This window comes from Haliotis cracherodii, unplaced genomic scaffold (genome assembly GCF_022045235.1).
Source record: "Haliotis cracherodii isolate W230 unplaced genomic scaffold, xgHalCrac1.p SCAF_11, whole genome shotgun sequence".
NCBI lineage: Eukaryota > Metazoa > Mollusca > Gastropoda > Lepetellida > Haliotidae > Haliotis > Haliotis cracherodii.
Genome location: NW_027266266.1, coordinates 48,308,432 through 48,322,901, shown reverse-complemented (window position 1 = coordinate 48,322,901; position 14,470 = coordinate 48,308,432). Strand labels below are relative to the sequence as shown.

The following is a 14,470-nucleotide window of genomic DNA, read 5'->3' as shown; positions in this document are numbered from 1 at the left end:
CGCCATGGGTGGTGATTTGGTAATGTGTAAAAAATGGCGACATTTACGATGTACCTAATTTTCAGAGGTCATTTTCAATCATTTTGCTTGGACTAAAATGGCAGTGGATGATATCACAGAACAGGGAATTTCCCACCTTATTCAAAACTGTGAAGTGTATTTGTGTGGGTGATGTATTTTGAATTTTATTCGACTTCAAAGCGAGGGTTGTAGAGGAAGGACATATATTTATTTACAGCGGAAGGTCCGGCGTTCGATCCCCGGCCGCGTCATACCAAAAGACGTTAAAAGATGGTACTTGTTGTTACCCTGTCTGGCACTCGGCATTAAGGGGCTAAAACAAGGACTGGTCGGCTCGGAGTCAGTATACTGTGTCTGAGTGGGATATTCATGTTAAACTGTGGCATGGTATCTCAGTGAGCTAGCACTATAAATCGGCATCAGTCCGGACTAGTACAAGCAGCCACACACACACACACGTGCATGCACGTCGCTATATCAGTGCAATAATCTTGGACGCGACGTTAAACCCCATTTCACCTCACCTCACCGTGAAGGTCTGGCAACACCGCCATCATAGGCGGCGTCACGTGTTCTTTGTAATCAGCCAATCAGTGACTATGGTTCTGACTTCACGTTAGAGTGCGCCAATCATTCAAAGCAGGATAATAGTATCTGATTTCTGTATGTCGAAAAATAAATTTAAACGACCAAACGTCCCACACGTTCGTTTCTGAGTGCCATGACATCTACATAAAAAGGAAATCATGTATTTGTTTTCTGTGAGGTTCTGAATTGTTTCAGATTCCAAACAACCTGTGACCTCTTGACATAACCCTAGAGGGTATAAAATCCAAAATTAATTATCAGTTGTACAACCTAGACGATAGGCCCTAAAAGAGTAATGAAAATACATTTTATTCTGTCATCAACGTGGATCCACTAACAGTAGATCAGCGGAGGAGGGGCGGCCGGGTAGCATAGTGGTTAAAGCGTTTGCTCGTCACGCCGAAGACCTGGGTTCGATTCCCGACATGGCTACAATGTGTGAAAACCATTTGTGGTGTCCCCCGCCGTGATATTGCTGGAATATTGCTAAAAGCGGCGTAAAACCATACTCACTCACTCAGCGGAGGTAAAGGTTCTGAAGGTCAAGACACAATTTCGATAACGTAAATATACACCGAATCTAACTGCGAGTTTCACTAGTTAAAGAAGAGTGAGTGAGTGGGTGAGTAAGTTGAGTTTATCGCCGCTTTTAACAGTATTCCAGTTATATCACGGCATGTCACCTTAATGTGGGAGGAAAGCCCGAAGTGATGCAGGTCTCAGACGTTTACCACTTCGGTGAAACCCACGAGCACGGATATGGTGCTGACGAACCTATGCACATAATGGGGGCGAACCGGGATTCAAACCCGCGATCATAGTTTTCTGTGTCCAAGGGATGCAACTCTGCACAGCGAATCGCGGCGCCTTAGACGACTGGGCCACCCGTGCCCCCAGTTTAAGAAGAGAAATGGATTATTGCAGTCAAAGGTCAAGTATGTAATATGCAATATTATTACATACACGCATCTTTTCATTTATGCAGATCTAATTCAAAATTACCATCGTTTTTAGTTTCAATAAAATCAGTATATAAGCGATATGTGATATTTTCTGGTCCATCACTTGATTGTCTGGTTTGTTTACAGGCCGCCGTCGTATTGAGGGAGTACTGTGCGATGTCAGGCAACAAGTATTTTCTTTTTATGAAAGTTGTGTGGGTGGCAGGTGCTACCGGAAGGGCGGGATATGCTTACCATTTTCTCCGCATGTCATCACATGTGTTTGTTTGTTTGTTTCTTAACGCCACACACAGCAATATTCCTGCTTTATGACGGCGGTCTTTAAAAATCGAGTCTGGACCAGACAATCCAGTGATTAACAACATAAGTATCGATCCATGCAATTGAGTACCATGGTGGGACAGGATACGATCACCTTTTCGCGAACACCTGGTGTCATCACTATTTGATGGTGATTCAATAACACATGCTTGAGATATAGTCGGAATCGTACAATCGACTCGGCTTTTAGCAAAGGTTTCTTCTTATTACAAATCCCGGTTCGCCCTGATTATGTTTCTAGGTTTGTCAGCACCATTCCCGTGCTCGTGGGTTTCACCGAAGTGGTGAACGTCTGAGACCTGCATCACTTCGGGTTTTCTCCAACATTAAGCGGACACGCGGTCATATAACTGGAATACTGTTAAAGGCGGCGTTAAACCCAACTCACTCACTCACTCTTATTATAAAAATTGCATTGTTAGTTTTACTAAACACCTATCAGCTGTCAGCTCAGTTAAAAATAATAGATATGACCCTAATCTTAAAAATATACACACTCAGTACTGAATAACACATTATTAGCAAAAGATAACACATGTGGTAAGTCAGAAATCTGTATTCTTCCGAAAATGACAGTCAGAATTAAAAAATTAAAAAAATAATAAATGAAAATAATAAATTAAATAATTAACATTTTTTTTATTTTTTTTTAATAAAAATGGATGTTCGTTTAGTCAATTGACATGCGTTCATTGTAAACAAGGATTAGTGTGACAGGATTACTAAGTTTGTCATGTAGTATAATGTACTTCCTCGATTAGCATAATTAGAAGAGAGTTTGTGATTAGTTATATCCGGAATCCAGTTAACTAAGGTAGCGAGCATCAGTGGAGAGTGTGAGCACCTGGAGAAGAGGCGAGTAACTCAATGTGATTAATGATTTTGTGGAATTATAGTAACTAAACGAACACCTGTCACAAACATTGCAGTCACATATTGAACACACAGAATCGCAGATGTTTCTATCGTACATTTGAGTGTGAATGTGAACGAAGCCGTGCAAAATGCCTTACAGCGACTTGTCTTCTGAACACACAGTGAGCTCAGGTAAATTTATTAATGATGATATTTTCATTAATTCGTGCAATAGATGTTGCAATCATGAGCGCTGACTCTGTATGTGTTCGAAATAGAACATTTGGAAGAAATAACATTTACTTCAAAGACTAGTATACAACAAAGCCATTAAGTGAATATTAAATAAATTGATTCACAATATGACAACATCAAATCCTATCTTTGTTTAATGCAACAGGTTTAAAGCATTCAAAATTGTACAATCATTATTATAAAATACAGCATGTTTATATATGTGTGTCGCTATCCCTCTCATGTCAAATACACAATGAATAATAATAAACTGTAATTTAAAATTACTAAAATGTACATCCTAAGTGGTAGATTTTCACTAATGTAATAACTTAAGAATTAATTCATATTTTAAGATACGTATTAAGTATTAAATAGTTAAATAGCTTTTCTTAATAATTGAACACCTTTCCATCAACCGCACCTAACTGTTGACCATTTGTTTTTGTTCTGTTTTAATTAATATATGTATTATGTAATATAATATGTATGTATAATAATTTCGAACAAATTGACTTAATACTACAGGTGTCTTGAAGTACTATTGAATGAAAATCAGGACATATAGCTACAGAAGCATAGTGTATGGGTTGTAAAGGAAATAACTTGTCAGCATACACTCTTCAAAAAAAAAACCGTACAGGTAGTATGTAGTTCACTGAACCTGACTACACAAAAACATCCGGTATATTAATTGGATATATGTTATTGGAAAATGTTGATGGCATGATATTCGACAAACGGCATTCATTGTCGATTTGCAATGTCTCAAACGGCATTGTTTTCACACTTGTTCAAACATGCCATGAAGGAAAACTGTAAAGCAAATGCACGTGCAAGATATGGCATTCGTAACCCGTGGTAGTGGCTGTAAAAAGGCAAGAATAAGCCAATAATTTGTCATTCAGTTGTCAACATGTTTCAAGTTCCTAAATGCCGAGACTCAGCGCTGCCGATCTGAACATCGCAATTGGACGTATCAAAAGAGGGGAGTCGCAAGTCTTCTGTTGCACGCCACTTCAACGTCCGACACAGCACCATTTGCCGCCTTTGGGGCCGATACACACAGTTCAATTCCACTGCAGTGGAACCGGCCGACCAAGAGTTACCACCCCTGCACAGAATCGCTACATTCGACTGTTCCAACTTGGTCATCGCAATGCCACAGCTACGGAGACTGCAGGACGCATCTCTGGTTTGAGGAGGATATCGGACCAGACTGTCAGGAACGATCTTCGCGAGGCAGAAGACCAGTTATCGTCCCTGTTTTGCAACAGATCCATCGACAGCGACGCTTGCGGAGGTGCCATACCTTACAGCCTTGGAATTTGAGTGTGGTTTCGCGATGAATCACGATTTCTACTTCACCGACGAGATGAAAGACAACGTGTTTATCGTTGTCGAAATGGGCGTTTTGCCCCACCTTGTGTACGTGAATTCGAAAAAATCGGTGGCGGTAGTGTCATGGTGTGGGGGCCATATCCTACACCACGTGATTTGACTTTGTTGTGGTTTAAGGAAATTTGACAGAACATCGCCACTGTAACATGAATCAACCCAATCGAACACCTCTGGGATGAACTCGACCGACGTGTACGTCAACGTCAGAACACGCCGCAGACACACTCACAGCTGGCCAACGCGTTACAAGCAGAATGGCGCAGAATTCGTACACGTATCCAGTCAGTGTAGAAATATAGAGCCGTGATTGCTGCCCGGGGCGGTCACACGAGATACTGAGTTCAGTGCAACCTTGTGGCCTTATGTGACATGAAAATGAACAATTTCCAATGCCTTTGTACAACGACAACGTGTTACAATCGAGCTGCAAAATTTCATACTTGTATCTATGATATTAAATTATTTATATCGACTTTATAAGGTAGAATAAATTTATTAAAAATCTACCTGTGCGTTTCTCTCTTTTGGAAGAGTGTAATTATAAATATTATGTTACTAAAACAGGAAGATATAACTATGATTTACATCTATTTATGTATCATACATATGTTGTGGGGAAGTCACATTTTGTTGTTTGTTAGGACAAATCTCTGTTATACTACCACTACTATTTTTAGTGCATGAGTATCATAATTCTGTAAGAAATTATACTTCAATAAATGTCATGACTGTCATGACTCAAAGCACTTAATGGTGGGACACACTTTATAAAGGGCAGAAAAATATGGGTAAATCTTTTATTTCAAAGTATGATGACTGGTATGTATATATCAACTGAGTAACTGATTGCTTGATAGATTTTCGTTTGGCATATTTCTAAAATATAATGTAAGAATAAAAAATAATAAATCAGATGTAAGAGGAAGTTTTGATATAAAGGTAACATTTGAAATCAGTTGTTTTAATCTGAACGTTATTTCTTCTTCAATTATTTGTAAAGGCACGGATGTATACTCAATGGTAAAGGCCTGCCAAAGATGTGTGTGTGCAAATGTAAGGCGTATCTCCAATTTTATTATATTGTTGAAGTCCATGGTAGTATGAAACTATTTGTTAAGGTTTGAATAGTTGAATGCTTTGAATTGTCATGGGAAATAACACAAGGGCTGATAAATAAAATAGGTTTTCATTCTTTCATCGATATGATATGTTAGCCCAGACTGACAGAATGCCTCGCTGTTTCCTGACGTAGAAAATACCGTGGCAATATACCGCTTTTCATGGCGATTTCCCCGCTATCCTCCATTGTGACAATTCGACTTTTAGCTGAAGACTCAATAAATGTTAATATTCTAAACTAATAATCACTAAAAATTATGTGCTAGTTAACAATATTCAGTTGTAAACGACCGTATCTTTTAATGAAGGTGCAACGCTTTAGCTTGGCTCCGTCTCTGCATATTACTGGTTGTCGCAGCTCGGCTTGAAGCACAGGTTGGACCGTCGCTTTTATCATTTCAAAATGAGAGTTTTTGCCCTTTGGAAATAAAAAAACGACCATTTGCATGGTGACGACAAAACGATAGCACGACACGACAATACGATATCGCGACACGATATAGCGATATAGCGATAACATGATAAGACATTGCGATATGGTAATGCGATACAGCGAAATGGCGATATGGCAAAAGTAGTCGTACGCCTTACGTCAGAACCGCTCCTAGCTTCTGATTGGTCGAGAGGATCACGTGACCTCTGTGACGTCACATCCGGTCACGCGACCTGCGCATGCGCGCGGGGCATGATGGATTTGCGTGCGCATCCAAGATGACGGCACATCCGTTTCCGGTGGCGCGCGCCTCCAAGATGGCGTCGCATCCGCGTCCGGTGGCGTGCGCCTTCAAGATGGCGTCGCATCCGTGTCCGGTGGCGTGCGCCTTCAAGATGGCGTCGCATCCGTGTCCGGTGGCGTACGCCTTCAAGATGGCGTCGCATCCGTTTCCGGGGAGGAGGGATGGGGAAAACCCGGAGAAGCGCACGTACAAGGTGAACAAGATCGACATGGTTGTTGTTCTTTTGTCGTTCTAAAAATAGAAATAGAAAAGGCGGTGGGGGTGAAGGGAGGGTGAGGGAGGGAGGGAGGAGGAGGAGGAGGAGGGGGTGGGTTCACGGTGTGGTGGGGGTTGGAGGGTCGTCAAAGCAAAGGAGGAAAAGCTGTCTTTCGGGAGAGATGGGTGGCCCTGAAAAGGGCCGTTGGAAAACAAACTGGAAACGACAGGAAACGACAGGAAACGGCAGGAAACGGCAGGAACACTGGAACACTGGAAAAACTGCAAACGATGGGAAACTGGTAAAAACAGTGGGGCAGCATGGCCCATGCGTTAGTCACTTTGTTCAGATGATCTATCTTCTTTATCCTATACATCCATCTCATCCTCGGACTGAAGGTGTCGTCGGCGCTTTGAAGCGTGTTTTCTTGAGGGGCTTCTGTCCCGTTTTCTTTTCTCTAGACGAGGTGTGATGCCTGCACGGGGTTGTGTGAGGCATTCTTTTAGGTCGAGGACATCGACATGCATGTCTTCGATGAGATGAAGCACTTGTGTCACGGGTGTCACGGGTGTCACGGGTGCCACGGATGCCACGGGTGTCGACGTGGACGGTGTTGCTAACGTTTTCTTTCGACTGGGTTCTGGGCAATCTGCAGCGAAATGACCCAGGGCTCGACAGTTGTAACAGCGGTCCAGGCGATGGGGAGTCTTCTTTCGACTGGGTTCTGGGCAATCTGCAGCGAAATGACCCATGGCTTCACAGTTGTAACAGAGGCACAGGTTCCGATTCTCCTGCTTCTCTTGACTGCTCATCTTCGGACAAACATAGTGACGGTGACCTTGACACTGGAAGCATGTCACTTCAGGGCAGTACAGGTAACTGTGACTGTCGGTCTGGCACTTCATACAACTGTATCGAGCTGACATGATGGGTTTCATAGAATGCAGTGTGTGTGAGTGGCTTCGCTCTTGTTTTGTTTTTATAGGAGAGGCACTGACACCCTGCTTCCTGATTGGTTCCCCAGGCAGCGCCCCCGATTGGTTCGTTCCGGGGCCTGGCCAGCACCTCGGTTTTCCAAAACAGACCGACCCCTGTTTTTCTTTTCCATAGGAAATGGATTTTAACATGGGAGAGAAAGCACAACCCCGGTTCGGCCAATCAGTTTTTATCGGGGTGTGCATTTCGATCCTGTTTTGTTTTTTTCTTCATCCTACAGACAACATAACACGGCTATGAGTTCAACTTCTTTTTTTTTAATCCCCCTGATCACATGTACCAACACAACAAAACAAAAGTCACAGGATGAGGGGGGACATCCCTGTGATTTTTGTGAACACGATGGGTGACCACGGGGGTGACCACGAGGGTATGAACGTCTGTACACTTTGAAAAAAAGAAAGAAACTTTGTCACTTGGGGTGTACAAGACACTCGACTCTTCTCTTCCGTGCTTCTTGGGACACCAAACGTCTGTATCTTTCGTTCACTTCTCCATCAGGACAAAACACACACAAGTATTCGCAGGGGACTTTGGCGTGCTTCAGATGTTCTTTCCAGGGTTGGTCTGTGGCTTCCCATTGGCGGAGTGTCACACCGCAGCAATAACAGAGAACACAGTCACCTCCTCCTGGATAGAAATAGCCAGCCATGGCCATGTCATAAGGGGTCTGGGTCATCTGTTTAGGCCACGTTTGAAAAGACCTCAGACGTTCTTGAAATGAATCATAGTTGGGATGAGAAGGATGACACAAGGTGTAAGAAGGAAAAGATCTCTCCAGAATGTCACTGAGTCGCCATGTGTCGTCCATCAAGAGTGTGTCGTCCATAAAGAGTGGACGTTTTCTCGCTTCTTGTTCTCCCGCCTTATCAGACACCCACTCGGAATCGGTGACGACATCTCGGGAGGATGACATGGCATTCATAGAACGTCTTTGCTCCATGATGACTGTGACTTCACTGAAAGAAGGTCTGAGGGTTCGTCTGCTTTTATGAAACTCTCCACCCTAATCCCTTCAACAGAAGGTCATGACCCTAGCTTCCACCTCCTCAACCTCATTACGTGACGTCATCCTGTGTTTGGGTTGACGGACACACGACATGATGCATGACATGATACATGACATGACATGGCACACGGTGGGTGTGGGGTATCGGTGCGTACTGGAATGACTGACACCAGGCAGCTGATCTTTCAAGCATAGCCTTTCTCTTTTATCTATTTTTATTTTAATTTTACACTTCGGTGTGCACTGACATGACAGACGCACAGACGGACAGACGACGTAAACGACATCTCAACTCAACCTCTACCCTCGGTTCGGCACTCTATTGGAGTTGAGATCAATCAAGACACAAAGAGTCAGTTCAATCAATCACTGTTTAATAATGAAAAAAACAATCACAACCAGATACAATGGAAATACGAAAAGTCAATGGAGGAGGGAGTGCTTTGCATGTCCCTACAACAACAACAACAACAACAATAACGCGACAACGTTTTCCTCTTCCCTCTTCAAGCTCTTCTGTCTTCAATCCCATAAGAGGTGGTCCTCCCTCAAACATGTGAGAGGTCCATCCGTTCAACACGTACAGTCTATGGCCTCCCTGAAACAGACATGATACTTGATCACGGTTGCAGCTTACGTGTTGTAAAGTTCTTTGAGTGAAGAGGAGGATCACCGGTACCATAAGATGTGATCCTCAGATGCGATAGGCATGTCATCATACTTGTCATAAGTCAACATACAAGTACAGTCTATGAGCTCCAGACCACAGACATGACACATCACTTGCCCGCTGTTGCAACTGATGTATCTTAACATGTTGTTGTGTCGGCAGGTACTACATTCGCGTTGTAGGGGAGTGAGTTGAGCTTCTCCATAAGGATCCAGGTCAACGTTGTCATCATCATCATCATCATCATCATCATCGCAAACCATGGGCATACCTGAGGAGTAGACATGAACATCTTCCGGTGATGCTGGTGACCAAGAAGCCTCAAGCAGGGGGAGCGTGTCCAGATCCATGGAAGGGAGAGTGGCCAGCTTGAGCGCTTCATGATCATCGAGGTCACCCGTCGCCATCGTCACAGGGGCATTCGGTGAATAGGTGGGCTCCCGAAGGGTTTGTTCCCACCACTGTTCTAGCACGGTCTGGGCTGAACTGACATCAGGGGTCCTGTCAATCATAGGACAGAGTCCATTCATCATATGCATAGGTATAGTCATCATCAACATCGGCATCATCATCATCATCAACATCAACATCACATCAAGAATGAGTGAGACAAAGAAGAGCAGGGTACTTACAGCTGTTCTTGAGGAGAGATCTTCAGAGATAATTTCTTCCGTGATCGTCTTTTTGCAGACGTTTCAGGTGTTGCAGGTTTCAAAAAGGATGTCCCCATCGTTTCGGTGTCTGTTGTCGCTGCTGCAATTGTTGCTGTGGCTGCTGTGGTGGTGGTGGTGGTGGTGGTGACTGGCGCTGTGGTGGTGGTGGTGGTGGTGGTGGTGGTGGGTGTTGCTGCTGCTGCTCCTGTGGGGACAACAACTGCTGTGGGTTTGCTCGTCTTTTTCTTCTGGATCTTCTTTATCGTCTTCTTCGATGTTCCTTTCTGGGGTTCAGTCAGCTTCCTCATCTTTGAACGTATCTGTTCGCACATCATGTCGTCGCCCTTCGCACGTAACTTGGCGTACGCGTCGTCGGTCTTCATCTTTAAACACAGCAAGTCGTACACTTCACCCCACAGTTCAGCAGTCATTTCACCGCTCCCATCTCCACTGCTTCCTTGGCCACTCATGTCGCTTTGTGTCTTGTCATTCAACCGTTTCGACATGTTGTTCGACATGATGTTGTCCGGATGTTCTGTTCGTTGTTGTTGTTGTTGTTTCTTTCCAAGTCTTCACGGAGGTGCGTCAACACTTGATGGTACTCTCTCCAAACACGTGTTTCTTCCAGATAAAACGCCAACATCCAACACAACGTGAGGAACATCAATCAGAGGGACGATGTTGTTGCTAGGTCTGTTCAGTGAAAAGTGATGACCGGAGAGCGTCGGTCGTATTAAAAGGAGGTCCTGCTTTCTGATTAGTCCGTTCCGGTGTCTGGTCTGAGTCTCAATTTTTTCCAAACTGGACCGACCCTTGTGTTTCTTTTCCATAGGGTTAGGCTTGTAGCGTGAGAGAGAAAGCACAACCTCGGTTCGACCAATCAGAGCCCACCATGGTCCGAGCGCGGTCTCTGATTGGTCGACAACCCAGGCTTCGGATTGGTCCGATTTCGATCCGTTTTTTTCTGTAGGGGTCCATGTCGATTCAGTTTCGATCCGCTGTCATGAAAAAAATTATAGAAAGTCGTCTCTGTACCCAAAGGGAAGCGTGTCTACAGGCAGCCCTGTGGTTTCGTCGTAGACAAGACGTCGCTTGTCGTACACGGTACGATAGTCTTTTTGGGAGGGTCGGGTCACAAGTGCGTTTTCGTGCCGAGGTGCTTTTCGAATGATCTGATGAGGGTAATCCAAACTGATTTTCTCCCCCTCTTTCCCAGGCTGTTGTCCCAGTATCAGTCCTTTCATGGTGTCAAAGTTGAGATGGTGTTGGTTTCGGTAATTCAAAGTGAACCCTGGCACTTTGCAGGTCGTGCGCGTTCCATCGGGTCTGGGGTTCATTAACTCGTAGCCATAGTTTTTGGGACCTCCCGACACAAACGTCTTGATGGTGTTTCCGTCCAGTTCATCCGTAATCTCACCCAACGAATGGCCCAGCTCTGGATTCGCGTCGTGGGGTCGATGAATGTAAATGACGCTGTCCATGTCAAAGTACAAGACACTGCGGCCCACCAGGGCAAGGGTCTCGTACAGCTTGAGACGTGCTTGGGCGGTGACCCAAGCGGCGATGGCGACGTTGAAATGAGAATGAGGGGTTTGGTATTCTTTCTGATGGGTATAGGTCACTTCCACCATGTGTTCGTTGACAACGGTCACATCCTCGATGGTATTGCGTTCATCCCTCCACAAGGCAAAGTACTGTACAGGATGGCTGATATAGAGGTTCTGACTGTAGTCTACCCGTTGTCCAAACTTGCCCCAGAGCGAATTCAGTTGCATCTTGGCAATCGTGCGAAGTCCTGGATTTTTTTCGATGCGATCCTTGTCCAACACAATGCCTTCTTTGTCGTAGATTTCCTGGACGTAAGCGTCGTGATCCGTACATCCCTCGGGGTATCCGCTGGCTTCGAGCTTCTCCTTGAAATGCCGATCGATGTAAGTGTCAAAGAGTCCCACTTGCTGGGTGTCGGGGTCATGCTGTGCAAAAGTGTCAAAATGCCAAACGTCGTAGATCTGAAGCACCCGGTAGTCATACTTCTTCACGGCTTCCTGAAGTTCTACGGTGGCGTACGTCCCCACCCATGACCTCTCTTCGTCCGTGTGCTGGCAGGGGGAGTCTGACCGGGCATCCGCACACGTACGGCACAAAGGACAGAGCAGTTTGCCACCCGATCTGTAAGGCAGTAGCGGATGGTAGAGTCGTTTCGGGGGTAGGACACGGCATTGGATCAGGCCTTTCAGTTCAAACAACGTGTCCACAGGGGGTTGATGGAGAAGGGTCGGGTGTCCCGTGGGAAACGCTCCGGTCTTACAAATGTAGGGGTAAAGGGAACAAATATCGATGTACTTGATGGTTTCACCTTCTTGGGCTTCATAGCATAATCGCGTCGCATTGGTGCGTCCTCCATAGAAGGCGTCGCGAGGGTTGAGCGGCCCGGGGACGTGGATACAGCGGGGTCCCTGCAAGAAAGCACGCAGAGCGGAGTCTTCCCGTTGCATTTTCGTAAACTCGTGCTCCCACAGGGTGACGATCCGTTTCACCTCAGGGTGTTGACTCAAGAGACTCAAGCGGTAGCGGGTGTCGGTGTAACGGGCTCCCAACGACGTGCCCAGGACGGGATGCGGTTCTCCACGTCGGGTCTTGTGACAGGCCTGGCACCCATGCCAGAAACAGCCCAGGAATTCGTAGACGGTGCCTGTCGCTGGATCGTAGCCATCCACGCTGTACGGATGGTGGCCCTCTCCACACGTGAACTCTTGTTCACCTCCATTCCTGGCGTGCTGGAGGTGCAGATGGGAGTCCGTTTCCATCAGATAGTGGAGCCAGTGCATACAGGCCTGGGAATAGTTTCTCTTGGGTTGGTAGCCTTGAGGTGGAAGAATGGCGATGGTATTGGGTTTCAGGTCGTGTTTTCGGAAGGATTTCATGGTGAACGCAGCAGCTGTCATCACTTCCACAAAGGGATCCATGCCAACCGAGTGGATGGCGTTCTGTCGGAAGTCAGCGCATCCCCGTCTCAAAATGTCTACATCGCTCTGGCAGTAAGCTAAAAGTTCTCCTTGTAAGTCGAACAAAGCTCCTTCTTGCACTTTTTGAGTATGCCACTGGAGAAAGACTGTGCGTTCCGCGGGAGACATGCCATCGGGATCGTACGTGACGGCTGGTGGATAGGGACCTCTGTAGGTCTGGTTGACTCCCGTATTGAAAAAGTGCGGAAAGTACCCTTTCTTCATTTCTCTCAGCCCAAAGCTCTTCGGAAAGGCTTTCAGGGGGTAAGGGATGAAATTTAAGCTGTCTTCGAAACACAACCGTCCCAGGGTCATCTGCAAAATGCGTTGGCCATGTCGGATCTTGGTGGGGAGTGTCACCAGGAGGGGGGACAGACCCTTCAGGATCAAGTGTAAATCATAGGATCGTGCATTGTGGGCCATCACATAAATGCGATCCTCCTTCGGGACTGTATGGCAAGTGGTGTTCTTGTTCTTTGGCTTCTTTGTTTTCTCCACTTCCATGACCTCTTTCCCCTCCCCCTCCTCCGCCTCGTTTGGAAGCGTTTGGAAGCGTTTGGAAGCGTTTGGAAGCGTACTTTCTTGAGGGGGTGTCATCCCGTTTTCTTTTTTTCCCCAGGCGGTCTGTTGTCCCCTTGCGTGTGCTGCCCTCCTCTTCCTCTTGGTGGGGCTTCTTCTTGGGTTTTTCAGCCAACGTGGTCAACCACACACACACATCATGTCGCGTGGTGGGGCCTCGAAACACGATCTCACGGCTGGGACCATTCCCTTCTTCTCTCCATGGACAGTGTTCGCACAAGTCCTTGCTGACTTCACTGATGCACCGTCCACATCCCAGTTGCAACACACACAAATTTGGAATGTGTTCCCCCGTGTCATGCATGCATTCAAAATCGTAGAAGGCGTATTGGACATTGTCTAGTACGTGATGTTGTTCCTCTTCCCCCTCCTCCTCCGCTTCCTCTCCCTCCCCCTCCTCCTCCTCCTCGTTTTCTTCACGGAGAGGCGTCATGTAACAGCGATGGTCTGGGGTCATGGGTTCTCGGCACACCAAGCAGGGATGTTCTTCGTCGAAGCACTCGTGGTGAACCATGGGGGTCTCCAAGACGCGGACCAGATGAAAACAGGTCGGGCACCTGTGAATCGATTAACAGGCGCTGGGTTTTCCCTCTGACGGTGACTGGAGATGTTGAGTGTAACACGATTGATTGGAGAACCAACGTTGACATGTCAAGCAAGGGATCCCGTGCTCTTCCTGGGGCTTGCAATAGCTAGAGTGGAGGCAGCGGTGACAGCGGTATTCCTTGGTGCAGGGATGGGTTTCGGGATGATCGTAACGTTTGTCGCAGCGTTCGCAGTAATGGTTAGAGCTATAAAAAGCGGGCATGGAAGTGATGACATCGTAGTGCTGATCATGATGATATACATGTAGCACGGTGGCGTGGGGTGGAGCCTCATCACACTTGTACAACAGTCTCTGGTCCACCTCTTGACTGTAGACTTTCACCCAAAAGACAACTTTCCTCCTTTGCTTTGCCAACCCCACCCCTCCAAAACAAAGAACCCACACCCTCCCCTAGACCTCTTGGAGACACACGTCTAAAAATACAATAAATAGATATATCAATAGATCAATAGAGACACGTAGTACACCACGTCAAACATCACGTATGCATGAAAACACGTGTCACAGTACGTCTGTC

The 14,470-nt window shown here is 46.0% G+C and overlaps 4 protein-coding genes across 4 annotated transcripts; all 4 read right to left on the bottom strand.

Annotated features, from left to right (window-relative positions):
• Window positions 1-6,802: 6,802 nt before the first annotated feature.
• LOC139455948 (ATP-dependent RNA helicase glh-2-like) lies at window positions 6,803-7,372 on the bottom strand. Its single transcript, XM_071237489.1, has one exon. The coding sequence runs from the start codon at window positions 7,370-7,372 to the stop codon at window positions 6,803-6,805; it is 570 nt and encodes a 189-aa protein (XP_071093590.1).
• Window positions 7,373-7,842: 470 nt separating this feature from the next.
• LOC139455155 (E3 ubiquitin-protein ligase XIAP-like) lies at window positions 7,843-8,373 on the bottom strand. The gene has a single exon (XM_071236707.1). It carries the CDS (start codon window positions 8,371-8,373, stop codon window positions 7,843-7,845), a length of 531 nt encoding a protein of 176 aa, XP_071092808.1.
• A 735-nt stretch (window positions 8,374-9,108) lies between these two features.
• LOC139455154 (uncharacterized) lies at window positions 9,109-10,268 on the bottom strand. The gene is made up of 2 exons (XM_071236706.1): window positions 9,742-10,268; window positions 9,109-9,610 (listed from the first exon to the last, which is right to left on the bottom strand). Exons 1-2 carry the CDS (start codon window positions 10,266-10,268, stop codon window positions 9,109-9,111), a joined length of 1,029 nt encoding a protein of 342 aa, XP_071092807.1.
• Window positions 10,269-10,775: 507 nt separating this feature from the next.
• On the bottom strand, window positions 10,776-13,082 carry LOC139455152 (uncharacterized). Its single transcript, XM_071236705.1, has 2 exons — window positions 12,119-13,082; window positions 10,776-11,875 (listed from the first exon to the last, which is right to left on the bottom strand). Exons 1-2 carry the CDS (start codon window positions 13,080-13,082, stop codon window positions 10,776-10,778), a joined length of 2,064 nt encoding a protein of 687 aa, XP_071092806.1.
• Window positions 13,083-14,470: the final 1,388 nt, after the last annotated feature.